Consider the following 18280-nt stretch of genomic DNA (forward strand, 5'->3'; position numbering starts at 1 on the left):
AATTCCTTTTCCTTTTGTTATTGTCATATGCGTATTGGGTATAAAGGAGAGAAACACTTAATACTTCAGTAAGGACATTTTGCATTTTGTTGTCATGAATTTATGGTGATTGCATTGGCAGATAACTGGGGAAAAACCCTCCAATTTTTAAAAACCCTATACTGTGTAATATTGTGTTTGTGACACTAACGATGGCAGGGATTTTAAACCGTTAATTTCAAAACCTGACAGTTTTATTTGGAAATCTTCCTTTATAATCCTTCAGACCTGGACACAGTTGTGGACGTGAGATCAAAATGAAATTAAAAACACTAAAAGGGGGGAGGCAAATCTCCTAAAATTACTTAAAATAACTTTCCTATGAAGAAAAATTACTTTGAAAGTCCTTGGATTCCTTCTAGGGCCACTGCATGGCATCTGGGTATCTGTTTCCCAGGTATATGAAGTTCATAGTTTTTGCTCAGGGCTGCTTAAACAGCCAACTTCATTGTAGGGGAAGAGGGAGAATTTTTAGCTGCAGAAATTCATTTGCTAGGAGTGGACCAAATCTCTGACCTGTCTTGTGCTACAGCCCAGGACAGGTTTAGAAGGGAAGTACACTGTGAAAGAGGCAGAAGAAATATTGCTGTGATGCTGTTTTCAATTTGGCAATATAAAAACTCGCCAGGATTTTGAAAGTTACAGGTTTTCATAAGGGATAGATCAGGAGGCAGGGAAGATAGGCCTAAAGGGTTGTAATATGTTTTGTTACTAATATATATACTGAATAGTCGTGTGCTCTCCAGTCTCTCATGTGAACGTGACTGTCATATAACAGATGGAGCGTAGTTTCAGGAAGGCTTTTCTAGCATGCATTTGGGTGAGTGCATTAATCAGAAATGATGAAGCAATGAGCGAGCTGCTCATCTCATCTCAATGGATGTCAAATAAAATGTTTTAGGCACTTTGTCACATACTTGATGCCATGTGGGGTTCATTTCCAGTCTGATTCCCTGTGTATGAAAGGTCAGCAGTAAAGCTGGCTTGCAGACAGGGAGATGGTACTTCCATTCTTAAAGAGAATGAAATGTTTAATGTAGTGGATGCACAGGACAGGACTCAAGCCAGAGTTGAGAAGGGTGTGATACTACTATTGCAATAGCAAAAAATTAAAAATAAATAGAGTAACAGTAGTAAAAATAAATATTTCTGTGGAATAGCAGCAGCAACTCCAAAGGTAGGGTTGACATTAAGTTAACTAATCTGATCTAACTTTGCATCTTTTTGCAAGGTGAAGTTTTTCTAGCGAGTATACTTGTGTGTTTTTTCAGCTTGCTGGCAGCATCTGTATGCTGCTCAGGCTCTGTGAAAGGTGCTTTTGCTGCAAATCCACCCTGGGTACCATCTGCTGCCATCCAGAAGTGGTCTTTTGATGGGACAAGACCTCTTAACTTTGTGTCCTGTTTATGCTGTTTAAGCATTTACAGCTGATGACAAAAATGGAGTACAGCTTGTTTCTCAACTCAAGCAGTGAGCTTTCAAAATTGCAATAGGAAAACTCCACAAAAAGGGGATCTCTTCCTTTTTTTTTCTTTTTGATTATGTGTGCGTGTGAAAAACAGTCAACAAGGTGGAGGAAATGCATGCATGTGTGGCGAGGGGGAAGATGGTTTGCATATTTGCTAAAAATAGACCTCATGTAAAAGAAAAGATTAATCTTTTTCAGGATCATCCAAAAGTCATTGAGATCACCTTTGTTGGCACAGCCATAGACAGAACCGTAGGTGCAAATAAGTGATGTCCATTAGATAAAGTAAACGTTCCTGCTGTGGAATATCTGGAAAGGTCACGCACATCGCTCAGAAATGGCATCGAGTGTGACTGGGAGAGACAAGGAGGGCCTATGCAACCATAGGAATGCAGAAAATGCTGCTCTGGATCACACTGGGGATCCACAAGGAGGGGATATTTGCACTAGTCCTCCTGCAGCTCCCTGTTACTGCCCAGTCTTGCCTTCTACTGGAGTTAATGCTCCACGTGCGCTTAATGGCTGAGTGAGCCAGCAATGTGCCCTTGTCACAAAGAGGCCTTCCAGTGTCCTGGGCTGCACTGGGAGAAATATTGCCTGCAGGTCAAGGGAGGTGATCCTTCCCCTCTGCTCAGCACTGATGAGGCCACAGCTGGAGTGCTGGGTCCAGTTCTGGGCTCTCCAGTGTGAGAGACATGGAATATACTGGAGAGTCCAACAAAAGGCCATGAAGATTATGAAGGGACTGGAATGTCTCACATATAAGGAGAGTCTGAGAGGGCTGGGACTGTTCAGCCTGGAGAAGAGAAGGCTCAGGGGGATGTCATCAGTGTCTATAAATACCTGAAGGGAGGGTGCAAAGGGGACAGAATCAGGCTCTTTTCAGTGGTGACAGGCCCAGTGACAGGACCAGAGGCAATGGGCACATACTGAAACAAGGAGGTTCCCTCTGAACGTGAGGGAACACTTTTTCACTGTGAGGATGACCAAGCGTGGCACAGGTTGCCCAGGGAGGTTGTAGAGTCTTCATTCTTGGAGTTATTCAGAAGCCACCTGGACATGGTGCTGGGCAGCTGGCCCTGGGTTGCCCTGCTTGAGCAGGGAAGCTGGACCAGCTGATCTCTAGAGGTCCCTTCCAACCTCAACCACTCTGTGAGTCTGTGAGTGGTACCAGTAAACGATGATGCCAGCCTGTAGCACAGCTAAGCATTTGTGAGTGGGCTGTGCATGATAAACTCCACAACTGGCACAGCTGGTGCTAAAAGACACCATGTGATGCTGGCCAGCATAAAATACAAGAAGTGTCCAGTAGGCAGGTGTGTCTTAATCTGTAGGTTTGACTTGTATCTCAAAAAATTTTAGAGATTGATGTACACCCTAAAGCATCAAGATTAATATTCCTTCCGAACTATTTAAGAGTTTGTATATTTTTATAATTGTCTACATCTTTGATTGTGGTGAAGGTCCGCATTCATCAAAAGCTTGTCCATAATTTCACTATCCACAATATGCCTTGTAATTAAGTTTTTGGTAGAATACAGATAAAGCTCCCAATCTGTTATCTTCGTGCTATGCTTTTAAATCATGTTGCTTTTCATTTCTGTCCTTTCTGATCTAAAAACATAATTCTTTCAGTCTGCCTGGATATATTTCAACCTGATCTGTATGAAAATGTAAACATACAAATTCTAATTAAGTATATGAGTAGAAATTAAATTCTTCCTTTCTTTTTTTTCCCCTAGTTTCACGCCATGCAAAGTCTCAATTGGAAAACAGTTAATTAAAAAAGTCAAGTGTTACTTTCCATTTAACATGGCTATACTGATGCATTATTTGTACAAAATATGATAATAGAGGTAGTTAATAGGTACCTAAACAATGTTAATGGCTAACTTATTTTGGAAATATGGTCATTAGCCAAGTTTCTCTTAATAGGCTCGTGACTGTAAAAGCTGTTAAACGCCCTGCTGCTTGGATTTTCAGAAAGCACAGCTGGAGAAAGAAATATTCACAAAGTTTTCTGCTCCTAACTTCACTTTTGCCTACACTTCCAGGCTTCCAGTGACTCCACTTTTCCAACTGAGGTATTGTCAGGCTTGCAGCTCCATTGTGATTTATTTGATCCCTCAATTTAGGAGCCTTAATAAGGGAAAAGGCTGCTGTTTTGTTTTTGTGGTGTTGGTTTTTTCCTTAAGTGATGCAGGCACCATCACTCAGTAAGTGTTACATGCACTTGGGTTGGGGTTTTTTTGCCTCCTCTTAAAGTTATATTGAACAGCATGGTAACTACTGCCCTTTCCAGAACTGAGCAAAGTGTGTCGGCCCATACCACTATATATGAAGAACTTTGATATCCACTCCAGGGGTTTTCAGGGACTTAATTAACTGATCCTATTCCCACGTTTGAAATAAAGTGGTTTGGGTCTTTTCAAAGAACTAGAGTAATGCTGCTGGCCAAGTGTCCATTGAAATTTAAACCCAAGTTGGATAGCTGAATATGTAAAAACAGTTTTTCTCCTATGTGCAAGTTATATATTTTTAAATGGAGCCTAGAGGTGCAGGAATATTTTATTAGTTTTGCAGATAGCAGCGTAAGAATTACTTGCATCGGTGAACAAATGATTCCTAATTAAGCATATAAACTAGGAACTGCAGTAGACTGTGTTCTGCAATTGGTGAAGGATGAAGTCCGGATCTGGATTCCCAAGAATACCGTCTTCATTAAAAGGCTGCATTTTAGCGAGCATTTTGTGGAAGCGAGTCTTTGATGCTGTGCTGACAAGTGTCTTATGTAAACTCCCATCTGTCACCGAGCAGAGGAGAGTGCATCTCAAATGTGGGACATGCAGTAGCAGCAGATCGACTGCCTGCTTTTAATAGTGCAGCAAGACGTTTGAAGACATTTGGTATTTTTATGACTAGCTTTTGTCACAAAATGTAGGGTTTGGGTTTGTTGTTTGGTTTTTTTTGTTTGTTTGTTTGTTTTTTTAAAATGGCCAAATGCTGTAATGGTTTAAAAAAAGCCATAGCTGTTGAAGCACTCGCTTCCTACGCATCCAACCCTTACTTCCTGAACTAACACCCGGGCTGTAATAGGTGAATCAGGTCTGTGGTATGAGTCTGAGGTTCCGGCATCGTTTAGAAAAAACCTTTTAAGATGTTTCTGCTTTCTGAAATGGAAATGCACTTAGGCCATGTATTTATTATACTGTAATATGTCTTCTTAAGCCATTGTCCCAAGGGTAAGTGCAAGTGGCTACAGCAGCTGAGGTTACTCGCAGGTTTTGTATCACAGTTATGTTCTGACACATGGTCCCTTGTATTGTAAATGTGTTGGTTTCCATAATTTACGATTGAAACAGATGCAAAACCCACTGATGCTGGTAATATTTCATTCAGTCTAGAAATTTAAACATAATCATTTGTCACAGTGAATTTATTCCTTCCTAAGCAGCACCTGACAGGTGGAGAAGAGTTAAAGAAACCTTCTTAAGCGTTGGCTGGAAGGATAGAGCACTTGCTGTTTCTTTTTCTCCCCAATCCTCCAAAGCTTTCTAACTTCTATCATGATGGAAATTCCTTTCCTTTCTACTGTTACCCACTAATTGCATGGTGAGCTGCGTTTAGGGGTCTGAGCCGGGTGCCAGGGAGGGGAATAAACTATGCCTATGAAGTGAAGCGTGGGTCTGTGCCAGTATGAAGGGAAGCGCTGGAGCAGTTGGCTAGGATGGGGAAGAGCAGGAGCCCGGCTTTGGCAGTAGCCTGTGCTTGTATCAGCTCATTTGGATCATAAAACTGCACTTTGAGAGACTTATCTCTTGGCTGGCAGGTTTTGCTCTTGTAACTCTCCAATGTAGCCAGCATCACTTACACCTGTGCTTTCTTGGGTAGAAACTCCCCCTCTAGCTATGTTCCAGAGAAACTAATTAGATGGTTGCCTTATTTGGAAGGTCTTTCAGCTGTTCAGGTTTGGGTTTTTTTCCCTTCTTATTTTCTGCTATTAAGAAAAACAGGTCGTAATCTTTTTAGCTTCATGGAATATTTATGTCAGTCAAAGGCATGAGCCTTTGGGCATAAACCAACCCAGTAAACTGTATGGCAGGGAACATGGTTGCTGAAAGGGGTAATTGCCACAAATCTTGTTGAACAGTCAAAGTAAAGGTTAAGCAGCTGGAACATGTTAATTTTTAAAAAATTAATGTGTACCTTCCAGTGTGGAAAGGAGGAGCAAACCTGACCGTTGTGAGCTTGTTTACTGAAGTTAGCTTTTTATTAGAGAGGAAAAGGAGAAAGTATCAGAATGATTGTATATTTTGCAATTTATCAATACATCTTAGCAGTTTGCAAGAAAGCAAGTAATTTACCGTTCACAGATACTAGATTTGAAATGATTACTGCAACTGTATGATACAGAAAAGAAGAAACCCTGGATGGCAAACTGCACATAAGCAAGGCCTTTATGTTACTCGTTCTTTCCATTTTTCTTTTTTTTCCTTGGAAAAGGGTGATTGCCTGTAAGTGTCAGACTGACTGCTGACCATAGCAGCAGGATCGACCCAAGTTTCCATAAAGACATTCTTTCCCAATTGGGTATCCTGTGGTGATACTGCAAGTCATGCCAAAACATTCCGGCATTGTCCCATGCTTCTGTAATGTAGGCAATTTATGGGTTTTTTAGAGTCTTCCTGTAAATTATGTATTTTATTTTTATAGGTAGTATTTCTTCTTTGATATGAAAGCAAGCATGTTACCTACTTAAATAAGACAATAAATAACCCATCTGCTGTCTTTCCGAAACCTCTGTGGTGGCTGACTAACGTGTGCTATCTCTGTAGCCAGGTTTGGTAGATACTTGCACGCTGTTAAATGTGCAAGTTAAGCACTCTTCCAGTGCTTTGATTTCTTCCACTGAAATGTTGGCAGTTTTGGAAGTACTTCCAGGAAAAAATTTTTTTTTGCAAAATACACTTATTTTTACGTTTTCTGGGAAGCTCAAAAGCTACACTGAGACTGATTGTTCAGTTCCATCAAAGGAAGAGCTTGAGTGAGAAAAAGATTTTTGATAAATAAATACATCTGTCAGGCCTCTGACCTGTTGCTTTAGTCTCATAAAATAAACAGCAGACGATTTAACTATCCATTTTGAATATATTAGTAAGAACTTAGAAAACAGATCAAATTAAACATTGTTAAAAATTTCCTGGAGAATTCTGTAAAAATGGAATGGAGTATTGATAATTTCCAAATGTTCCAAAACATCTCAATACAGAAGTAAAAAAGAAAAATAGCATTTTGAATATGCAGTTGTTTATGTGTATAAGATCATTTCTGTAAAGCTACAGCCTTTTAAATCTTTCACTTGCATTTATCTGTGTGCAAGCTTGCCTGTTCTTTGGTTTGCTGTAACTTTTAAACATTTTCCATATTTTTGTTAGTATGAAACCTTTTTTTTGCCCCTTTGCAGACAATCTTTTCCATATTTGCACGATCTGATTTTGTTCATAAATAACAATTTTTACCTTCGAAAGATCTGAAAGATCCTCCTTACATGATTTTATTACTCAGATTTCAGAATCTAGAACCATGTTATCCAGAGTACTTAATTTCAGTATATATGCAAGTCTCTCACTATTCAGTTTAAAGGATTTTTCATATTATTCTCCTCCCAACTAACTTCCTGGGAATTCCTCCTTCTACAAAAATGATCTATCTTGAGTTCAACACCTAACAGTAATTTTGGTATGAATGGTATCCTTTCCAAGTCAGTAATGTTTTCTGTGTTGTAGCTTCACAGACCTGCTAGGTAGTTGTTTGGGTTTTTTTCTGTGCAAAGCACAATTTTAGGAATATTTAAATCTCTATGTATAGTTTTTCCTCTGGCATGTATTATCTGAGTATTTTCATAGTCAAAACTTAAGATTTTTTTCCCAGCATTTAGGGTCCACTTTTCAATGAAGAGAAATATATTCAAATGGTATTTCAAGTTATTTTTACAGTATTACTATTCAAGTCATAAAACATCCAGAACGGGTGTCAAAAATTAAGCTTCAGTTTTACTTGAGGGTAATGCCACCATTCACTTATTGACTTATTTTCTTTTCATTGGCAGAATCTGAAGAAAATTCAAGAAATGGACAAAGAGGGAAGTGATGAATCCAGCACAGATCTTGATGAGTTAAAAAATGCTGACTGGGTAAGACAACAATGGAATAGTGATTCAGTATCGTTACTAGTAGTTTATATTTTTTTATAATGCTTAGCTAAAGTTGTTTGTTTTATGTTAAAATCAGTGTCTGGTTTCTTTAACATATGAATCAATAGTAACTCATGACAAGTTAGAACCAAATGGAGCCTCAACCTTCCTTCCTTTGCAGAGAGGTGAAACAATACAAGTATCCAAGCATTACGTTTTTTTCTTTAGACTGTTTTCATGGAGAAGCTTTTGCAATTCAAAAAGACTGGACATTTAGACAGGTATCATGCTGACTGCCCTTCAAAGGGGCAGCCAAGCAGTAGGCGGAGCCAGCAGCTGAGTTTCTCCGATGGTGAAAGAAAAATGTTACAGAGAATCTCTTAACAGAAGGTAGCTTGTTTTATTTTCTACTTACTGTTCTTGTCAGTTCATAGGGGAATATTATGAAGTTCTTAAAAGTACTTGATTTCAGTCCCCCAATCTTTTATCCATCACCTGTTCTTCCTCCTGTCCAGCCGTTCTCACTGCGCGGAATATGAGAAAGAGATGTTAGTGTGTAGTGCTCTTAGAGGAAGAGTGAAAGGATGTTGAGTACTGAGAGGATATTGCTAGACCTTAGGATTTTGAGCCCATTCCGAAATTTCTATTTGAAGAACAACTGCTGGGAAATTTTGCAAGAAAGTTCTGGGCCTAAGGGAAACAAAGTTTTGGATTCAGTCACTGTTTTAATTCACATAGTATTAGCTGTAAGTCTGGAAACTTTCCTGACGTGTGTGCAGTATACTTGAAATGGAAGTATAGATGTATGGTATGAGAATTTCAAATCCTTTTTTTATGTTATCTTAGAGTTTAACATCGCTTGAGGTGAGACTCTGCAGTCCTGCTGCGTTGCAGCAAAGTTTTGTTACGTTCATGAGGGTTAAAAATAGGCTTATATAAAATAAAATGGGTTTTGGTTCATGTGTTAAAAATAAAATAGTACAGCTGTACGTATTTGGTGGTGTCCCGAAAGGGGAATGAACAACTTCGGTTTAATCTGAGGCGGTATTCAAGGGTAAGGTATCACATAACTTTTCCCTCTCTTTTCTCTTCAGGCTCGTTTTTGGGTACAAGTGATGCGAGATTTACGGAATGGTGTTAAACTTAAGAAAGTTCAAGAGCGTCAGTATAACCCACTCCCAATAGAGTATCAGCTCACACCCTATGAAATGCTGATGGATGATATTAGATCCAAACGCTATACTTTAAGGAAGGTCATGGTAAGTCAAGAAAATCACTAGAATTTGTCAAATCTGAAATGTTCTTTTCTTTTTTTATCTTCTTTTTTTCTTCTCTTTTTTTTTCTGAGAACCTTGAAATTATGATTTCATGTAGATAGTAGTGTTCATGGCTTTTATATGGCATCTTAAATTTACATAGTACATTGAGGGGAAAATCATGAAACCGACAAATGTTGTGTATTTTGTTTTCCATATGGCAGGCATTTAAAATTCTGAGCGACATACCTACATATCATATGCTTCAACAAATGACTTGTGTTAGTTTTGTGATAACCTTAAGAGTCATATCAAAAGTCCTGTCATGCTTTCCACTAGAGAGATTGTTTTAGGCTTCTCTCATTGGGGAGAACATTCATCTGGGATAGACGGATACAAGCTCTTTCGGAAGGACAGGCAGGGTAGGAGGGGAGGAGGTGTTGCCCTCTACATCAGTGACCAGCTAGAATCGATGGAGCTCCGTATGGGGAAGGACAATGAGCTGGTTGAGAGTGTATGGGTTAAGATTAAAGGGAAGATAGGGGAAGGCAATGTTACAATAGGGGTCTGCTACAGGCCACCTGACCAGCAGAGCCAAGCAGATGAGGCCCTCCATAGGCAGATAGAAGTGGCTTCGCGTTCACAGGCCCTGGTCCTCGTGGGGGATTTCAACCACCCTGACATCTGCTGGAGGGACAACACAGCAAAGCACCAGCAATCCAGGATGTTCCTGGAATGCATAGATGACAACTTCCTCCTCCAAATGGTAGAGGAACCAACAAGAAAAGGTGCTGTGCTGGACCTTGTTCTCACCAACAGGGAAGGGCTGGTGACCAACGTGAGGCTCAGGGATAACCTTGGCCGCAGCGACCACGAAGCGATAGAATTTAAGATCCTCAGGGCAACTAGGAGGATGTATTCCAAGCTTACGACCCTGGACTTTAGGCATGCAGACTTTGATCACTTCAGGGATCTGCTGGCCAAAGTGCCATGGGACAAAGCCCTAGAGAAAGGGGGTCCCAGGACAGCTGGTCAGTATTCAAGGATCACCTTCTCCATGTCCAGGAGCAAAGTATACCACCAAAAAGGAAGGCAGGAAAGAATGCTAGGAGACCTGCCTGGATGAAAAAGGAGCTCCTGGACACACTGTCACACAAAAAGAATCTTTACAAGGAGTGGAAGAAAGGACAGCTAGAATGGGGGGCATATAAGGAAGCTGTCTGAGCAGCAAGATACCTGGTTAGAAAAGCTAAAGCTCAGTTAGAATTAAATCTAGCCAAGGAGATCAAGAGAAACGGCAAAAATTTCTATAGGTATATTAATGGTAAGAAGACGACGACCAGGGAAGGTGTGGGCTCCCTCCGAAAGGAAGTGGGAGAACTGGTGACAAGTGATATGGAGAAGGCCGAGGTTCTCAATGACTTCTTTTCCTCAGTCTTCACTGGCAAGAGCTCCAGCCACACTTCTGGAGTCATAGAAGATAATGGCAGAGGTTGGACAGAACTGCCCATTGTAAGTGAAGGTCAGGTTCGTGACCATCTGAGGAACCTGAAAGTGTACAAGTCCATGGGACCTGATGGGATACACCCAGGGGTACTGAGGGAACTGGCGGATGAGGTTGCTAAACTGCTCTCTATTATATTCCAAAAGTCATGGCAGTCTGGTGAAGTCCCCTTGACTGGAAAAGGGGAAACATAATCCCCATTTTCAAAAAGGGAAAGAAGGAGGAACCAGGGAACTATAGGCCAGTCAGTCTCACCTCCGTGCCTGGTAAAATTATGGAGCAGATCCTCCTGGAGGCACTGCTGAGGCGGAAGAATAACGAAGAGGTGACTGGGTACAATAAACACGGCTTCGCCAAGGGCAAATCGTGCCTGACAAACCTGGTGGCCTTCTATGAGAAGATCACAACATCAATAGACAACGGGAGAGCAACTGACGTCATTTACCTGGACCTGAGCAAAGCCTTTGACGCTGTTCTGCGTGACATCCTGGTCTCCAAGATGATAAAATATGGGTTTGATGGATAGACAATTCAATGGATAAAGAATTGGCTTGGCGGCTGCACCCAAAGAGCGGCTGTCAATGGGTCCATGTCCAAGTGGAGGCCCGTGACAAGTGGAGTCTCTCAAGGATCAGTACTGGGACCGGTCTTGTTTAATATCTTCATCAGCAACATGGACAGTGGCACAGAGTGCACCCTCAACAAGTTTGCTGACAACACCAAGCTGTGTGAGGCGGCTGACACGCTGGAGGGAAGGGATGCCATCCAGAGGGACCTTGACAGGCTGGAGAGGTGGGCCCATGCCAACCTCATGAAGTTCAACAAGACCAAGTGCAAGGTCCTCCATCTGGGTTGGGGCAATCCCAAGCACCGATATAGGCTGGGCAGTGACTGGCTTGAGAGCAGCCCTGAAGAAAATGACTTGGGGGTGCTGGTGGATGAGGGGCTCAACATGAGCCGTCAGTGTGCACTAGCAGCCCAGAAAGCCAATTGTATCCTGGGCTGCCTCAAGAGAAGCGTGGCCAGCAGGTTGAGGGAGGTGATTCTCCCCCTCTACTCCACTCTCGTGAGACCCCACCTGGAGTACTGTGTCCAGTTCTGGAGCCCCTACTACAAGAGAGATATGGACGTGCTGGAACATGTCCAGAAAAGGGCCACAAGGATGATCAGAGGGCTGGAGCACCTCTCCTATGAGGACAGACTGAGAGAGTTGGGGTTGTTCAGCCTGGAGAAAAGAAGGCTGCAGGGAGACCTTATAGTGGCCTGTCAGTATCTTAAGGGGGCCTACAAGAAAGCTGGTGAGGGACTTTTTAGGATGTCGGGTAATGGTAGGACTAGAGGGAATGGATTAAAACTAGAGATGGGTCGATTCAGACTGGACGTTAGGAAGAAGTTCTTCACCATGAGGGTGGTGAGACACTGGAGCAGGTTGCCCAGAGAAGTTGTGGATGCCCCATCCCTGGAAGTGTTCAAGGCCAGGCTGGATGGGGCTCTGAGCAACCTGATCTAGTGGGAGGTGTCCCTGCCCATGGCAGGGTGGTTGGAACTAGATGATCTTTAAGGTTCCTTCCAACCCTAACAATTCTATGATCTTGAGTTACAACATAATTTTGGCAATTCCAGAATGTGAAGTGCTACTGTGTTTTTACGTGAGTGATACTATGACAGGAAAGGAAAACCTACAGTGGTTGAAAACTTGCATTACCTACTACCTGTATTGCAGTGTTTGGAAACTTATGTTACTGTGATCTCTTATGAATTTTCAACGAATACTCTATGTAAAAAATTTTAAACCTTCAATCTGTAGAAACTGAGCTTAGTTATTTTCAGCATATCCTATTGCTATTTTCAAGTCAAAACAATATGCCAAAGCAGGCTGAGGAGTGCTGATGGGTCTCCTCCTCCTAGGCACTCTTGAAGTTCCATGAAAGATTGACTTGAGGCACTCTTTTTATCAGAACCCATTTGATATTTACTGGTGCCTCCCTGTTTTTTCTTTCTTTTTGGTTTATATTGTGTTCAACATCAAGATGTTCTTCCTGATAAGCTAGCAACTGATCTATAGGGCTCCTTATCCCTAGTAGGACATTTTAACCCCTTTGTCAGAGGCATGTATTTGGTCAATGTCAACATTTATACCTTGCATTTACTTATCTTTGCCTGTTATTAGTTACAGTGGAAGCATTGTCTTAGAATATTCAGTGTTCAAATGTATTTGCTTGTCTGACAAAACCTCACACAACCTTTGTTAGTGAGAAAGCCGTGATTCCACCAAAAAAATTCAGAGATGGGGGTGGGGAAGAGACAAGAAAGACAGAAAGCATGTAGTTTGTTCTATCAGAGATCATTAGAAGAAAGAATAAAGGAGGAAAAAATTGGAACAACTGCATGGGGAGCAAATAAATGAGTTCTGTTACAAACATAAATGCCTTTTATGTATGAGCTGAAAGTACTTTCCTCATCAAGATCTGGATTTAGACTATCAGATTGTATTTATTTTCTGCAGCAGATGCCACTTACATGTTAAATCAATGGGGTAAAATACATACCCAGGTAATGATGTTATCTGCCTTTCTGAGAACAATTCAGAGGACTGTGCTAAGTGTTCCTACTACCCACTGCAAAAGAGGAACATTCCCCTCAGGACCTTGATTACTGTATGTAATCACGATAGTAGTTTTGTTTGAATGGGAACCCCTGGGTCACCTAATTTTGCTTTTGTCAGACTAGCCTTTAATTCATCTTCTGCTGAGCAAGCTCCTGCCTCTTCAGAAGAGATTTTCTTCATTATGTGATAGGTTTAGGAGGCACAGCTGCTCCTCTGCTCATCCAGATTCTCGCTGTATACGAAATCCCTGCAAGCATCTATTTTTATCCTGCTATCTTGTCCACTAGGTAGATTGTCCAAAGTGATCACTGGGCGTAAACATGAATTGGGATTACGATCAGCTGCAGGTACAGTACCTGTAGTGCTGTCTGTGATGCAATTACTGGTTTAGTCTGACAACTGCTAATGACATTGTGTTAGGAAAAATAGCTTCTTTCTTATTAGAAACCTTACATTCAGTAACTTGGATTCTGCTGCAGGGTCTGCTTGAAGAATGTGCAAAGCATGCACAATAATTAGAGTGAAGCCTGACATGAAATATGTGGAGCCTGAAGGATTCATATAGAATTACAAGTTTAGTTAGATTGCATAAATACTGTATTTTTCTTTTACCTGACCGTCATGGGTCAAAGCTGATTATATGTATTCCCATCAGAGAAAACTGTCGTGGTTCTTGAGAAGAGGAGAAAAGGACAAGAATCCTAAATCTGAATTTTATGGCAGCCTGGGAAAGATGGATTATGTTTCTTTCTATCAGTCAAAATGGATGTTTGGCAACATTTTTATTAAAATCAATCTTGGCTTTAAATTTATAGGTAGTATTTTTAGACTTGGTACTTGTGAAAATGCATATGCTACTAATGATAACAAGAGGTTAAGTTGTGGGTTTTTTTAAGTAAATGAGATACAACATTAAGTCTTTACTGTTCTTTTTATTAATACAATGCTGTGTTTAAAAGTGTAACTTGATCTGTCTCTGACTGCTCAGTACTCTGATTAGAAATGAGGAAAGGAACAGATGTTCCTATTAGGTGCGTTACTTAGAAACTATTTTGGTGTTTCAGACTATCAAAAGTGTTGAGTTAAGAGATGCCAATAACTGGAGCTCTCTGTTCTCGCCCATCTTCTGTCATAGTTGAAATATTCAAAATGTTTTGAAGACAGAAAATGTCAAATTCTGGGCTTTTTGTAAATGACAAGTTTCTTTAGTTTCAGTGACGTTGGCATTTCTATTTTGGTACATATGAAAATAATTTCAAGTTTGTCATCTCTCTGTGCCAGTGTGAGAGTCCTTGTTTCTATGGTTGTTGTGGGAATGAGATAACTTTCATCCTGGCATTTTATAATCTTTAAATGTCTACCTGGAGAGATTTAATAGCATTTTTCTCCTATGGATCGCTGACTCCCAAAAAGTTAAAAAACGTTGGTAGAGTCAACAATTAGAAATGGGTGAATTTAAGAATTAAATTATTCTTACGGGCTTAATTTTTCTATATTATGCATATGTGTTGAGGTACAGCTTTCAATTCCGCACTGATTCACAATTAGCTCTCTTGCCTGCCCACCTCCCACCCTCCAAGACGTGCACTAGTCACTATCGTTCTTGAGCAGTGCTTATTGAACATTAGCTGTTCAAGGCATGGCTAACTTTTTCAATGCATGCCTATCGGGTACCTTTTATGTAGTATCCAAACTCAGCATTACATTGCATTACAGTTAAATTCTTCATAGGTAACGGTGCCCTTGTCTTCATGTTCGAGCCCTTCATAAATACCTGCGATGCAGTGGTACTGCCTTGTCCGTGTTGCAAAAGGGGAGTTTAGGCATATAGGTTGAAACTATTATTATAAAAAATATCCAGTAGTTTGAATGTCTAATTTGAGAATCCTGTGGCATGGCTGCTTGGGTATTTTTAACAAAAAAAATATGTATTTCTTTACAGTATTTATCATCTTATCATAGAATTATAGAATGGTTTAGGTTGGAAGGGACCTTAAGGATCACCTAGTTCCAACCTTCCTGCCATGGGCAGGGACACCTCCCACTAGACCAGGTTAATTGCAGTAACAGCTGTGCATGGCCATTATTTTCATAAGCGAGATTTCAGATGTTTCAAACTGGACATAGAGAATGTGAGGAAAAGACTTTGACCGGTTTATTTCTGTATAAGTTTAGGAGTCATTCTAGGTAGCCTGGTGAGCTTTACAGTTCCTAATCATGCTTTAGGGGTATTCAAAGGAGGAGTGACTCTGCGTAAGTACGGTGGTTATCATGTGGTCTCATAGACTCATATCTATAGTAGATGTGCAGGAACAGCAGTGGCTTACGATGTGAATCAAGCACTTCATTCTTGGACGCTGCTGCTTGAGGTTGCTGTGTGGTGTCAAATACAAGCTGTGTAACACCTGTGTTAACAAAAGCACTGTACTGTGTACATAATGAAAGACGGCAAATATAAATCTACTTGTAATACTTTAATTCACAGCCAGACTTTATCATAAGCTGTTCTGGGAATGATGCAGCATGCCCCCTCTGTCCATTTCGATGTCCATGCAATGTCATTTTAAATGAAAATTTCCAGATAGTACAAAACAATATCAGCTTCATGTTGCCTATTATTTAGAGATAGCACTCCCCTACTTAATGGTGTCACCATTTATAGTGAGACCAGTAAATGGCTGAGATAATTGAGTGTCAGTGATAAGTGATGTATTTTTTGTGAGTGTCATGTGCAATGTACTTCTTCTTTGGGATCACCATTTTTAAAGCTCAGGCTTCAGCCAAAGTTTACTAAGTACCATTTGCAGTTATTTTTCTAACTGCAAATCCATATTTATATATTAAAATGTGATGGTAGCAGGTTATGAGTGTGTAGGTGATTACGTGGTAATTTTTCTGTGCTCTAGCTGTTTAGATCTCTAAATTTCTGGTTGATTTTTATAATCATTGTTTATGCTTTCCCCATGCTGCCAGTTTTAATGCGTACTGCCATACAAAAGCCGTTTTACACACATGAAGACCTAGAGTAGTTTTACAGTGTTTTGAGGTATTTATTTAAATACTAGTTTGCAGATGGGGCCAATCTGGTATGTGAAAAAGAAAAAAAAGGATAATTTTGTTGGTTGTTTTTTTTTTCCCCTGCATGTATTGTGGCTGCATCTGCGCAGTATATCTCTGATTTAGACTTTAATCAAAAGCCATGAATTTTAATTAATTAAAAGTAAAAGATGCACGTGAAATTGCTCATTGCAGAGACAGTCAGTTTGAGTAAAGAAACAGATCTAGTGCGGACAGAGGATAAAAGCTTCCCTTCAGCGTCTTTCCTGCCAGCATCTTGTTTGGGTGCCGAGTTTGAGAAGGTTCTGCCACCAGTACTCCTGCTCTTGGCTTGTTGTCTGTGAAACATCCACTTGCTTTGCCACCAGCTCCCTGTGTATCCTGTGGAAAATCACTTAAGCAAATCTTATATTTCTCCTTTTCCGATCAAATGGGAATACTGATACTAATTATACCCTGGTGGCATTAAGTCAGGGCGTAGAGTGGCCTGAGGTGAAAGGCTCAGAGCCATGTATTATTTATTTCCTGTTGTCATGCAGAGGGTTGTTCCCCAAGGCTGGAATGGAGAATATCAGTTTACAAAATAGCTGTTCTGATGGTAGTAACTCTCAACTTCAGCTATCAACTTTGACATCTGATGAGCAGTAACTCGAGGAAGAGAGACTTCTCGTCTCATTAACAATCTTGCAAAGCATGCTGCTCTCAAAAAATTGCTCAGTCTTTAAACAGAAGAAATCAATCACACCACTTAAAATAATATTCTCCTCATCATAAAATGTCAAATCACCATTTAATATAAACCTTTTCAATTTTAATATTTTTTCTGCACTATTTTTAGGAAGGTGATGCGTGTTGCAGAGTTTAGCAGCTTGGTATTCTCTGCCAAGCTATGTGAAATTCACTCTAAGGAAGCTAAGGGGGTGGGCGGGGGGAACAAGTAGAATTTGGACCATGCCTGGGGTAGGATACCTCCAGAAAGAGTCCCTGGGAAAGCAATGAAATGTTCCCCAGGAGGGACTCTGCATCCGCTTCTGTATCGGGGAAGGGATGAACCATCTCTGGGAGGCTGTTGCTCTGCTCAGCCTGGAAATGGCACATGAAGTGAGCAGAGTTTATATGGAAGCTTCCTGGCATTACTGAAGTTCAATTAGGGATCATATTCCGGTGACCTTATGGGCATTTAAACCCATTTTTCTGTCTACAGCATTCCTTCTGTTTAGCAAAAGTCCGTGTGATTTGACAAAACAGAGTTGTGTCTTTACATACATTTTGTGGCTACAGAGCTTGTACGATAGAGTCTTCCAAAGAAAAATGAGCCAACTGACCCTTAAAAAAAAAAAAAAAAAAGTGCTGAAATTGGGGACACTTGGTCTAAGAAATATAGTGTCATAGGAATTTCCGTCAAATTGGAGGACAGGGCTGATAGCCAGCTACTGTCTAGTAATAGAAGGTGCCACAAGGATGCGTGGCATATGACGCTCTCTCATCCCTGACAGTGTGCTTGGGCACTGTGATTTATGAAGACTGAACCTGACAGGTGGATTTTTTAAGCAAGTCCATACACTTATTCCCAGCTTACAATTTATAAATTAGTCAGTTGATAGGAAAACTTCCGTTGCCTTCTTTTATATCCTGTACATATAGTGAATTGCTGACTCTTTCCTGTGATGTCTTGTTATATAGTCTTATGTCTAAATGAGGTATCAGAGAAAGAAATGTATGTCTCTGGAGAAAACCAACCAAACAAGCATACAAATATCACCCAGCCCCTTTTCTACAGACATATATGATTTATAGCAAAGAAATGCTCTTCCTGTACTTCCAGTGGCATGCCATGGCATCCTACTGATTTACTTTCTAGACTTATTAACAAACTCAGGTTTACACTTGAGTAATCTTTAAAGTGCAGGTGAAGAGGTAGCTATGAAATCATGCTCAGGACTTCCCTCTTTTTCTGCTGGGATTTACACACTAGGTCACCTCTTCATTGCCAGAGCAGTAGAGGCAGGTGGGAAAGACAAAAAAACCCAAGGGGAACATATTTTTCATCCATTGCTACAGGCAAATCATTGGTGACTGTGCCAGTTTTAGCTTTGCTTTCATGTCAGTGCTCGGGAGATCAAGAAAATTAGGGCTTTAAAGAGAATCCATGTTT

General features: G+C 40.6%; 1 protein-coding gene across 2 annotated transcripts in view; it reads left to right on the top strand.

The window, feature by feature from the left end:
• SPIRE1 (spire type actin nucleation factor 1) overlaps positions 1 to 18280 on the top strand; it is a 131229-nt gene that overhangs the window by 83306 nt on the left and 29643 nt on the right. For both annotated transcript variants that reach the window (XM_074576589.1, XM_074576590.1), the window contains exons 5-6: positions 7617 to 7700; positions 8795 to 8959. In XM_074576589.1, coding sequence (XP_074432690.1) covers positions 7617 to 7700; positions 8795 to 8959 — 249 coding nt within the window. The remainder of the gene's footprint in view (positions 1 to 7616; positions 7701 to 8794; positions 8960 to 18280) is intronic.

Source organism: Larus michahellis, chromosome 2 (genome assembly GCF_964199755.1).
Source record: "Larus michahellis chromosome 2, bLarMic1.1, whole genome shotgun sequence".
Lineage (NCBI taxonomy): Eukaryota > Metazoa > Chordata > Aves > Charadriiformes > Laridae > Larus > Larus michahellis.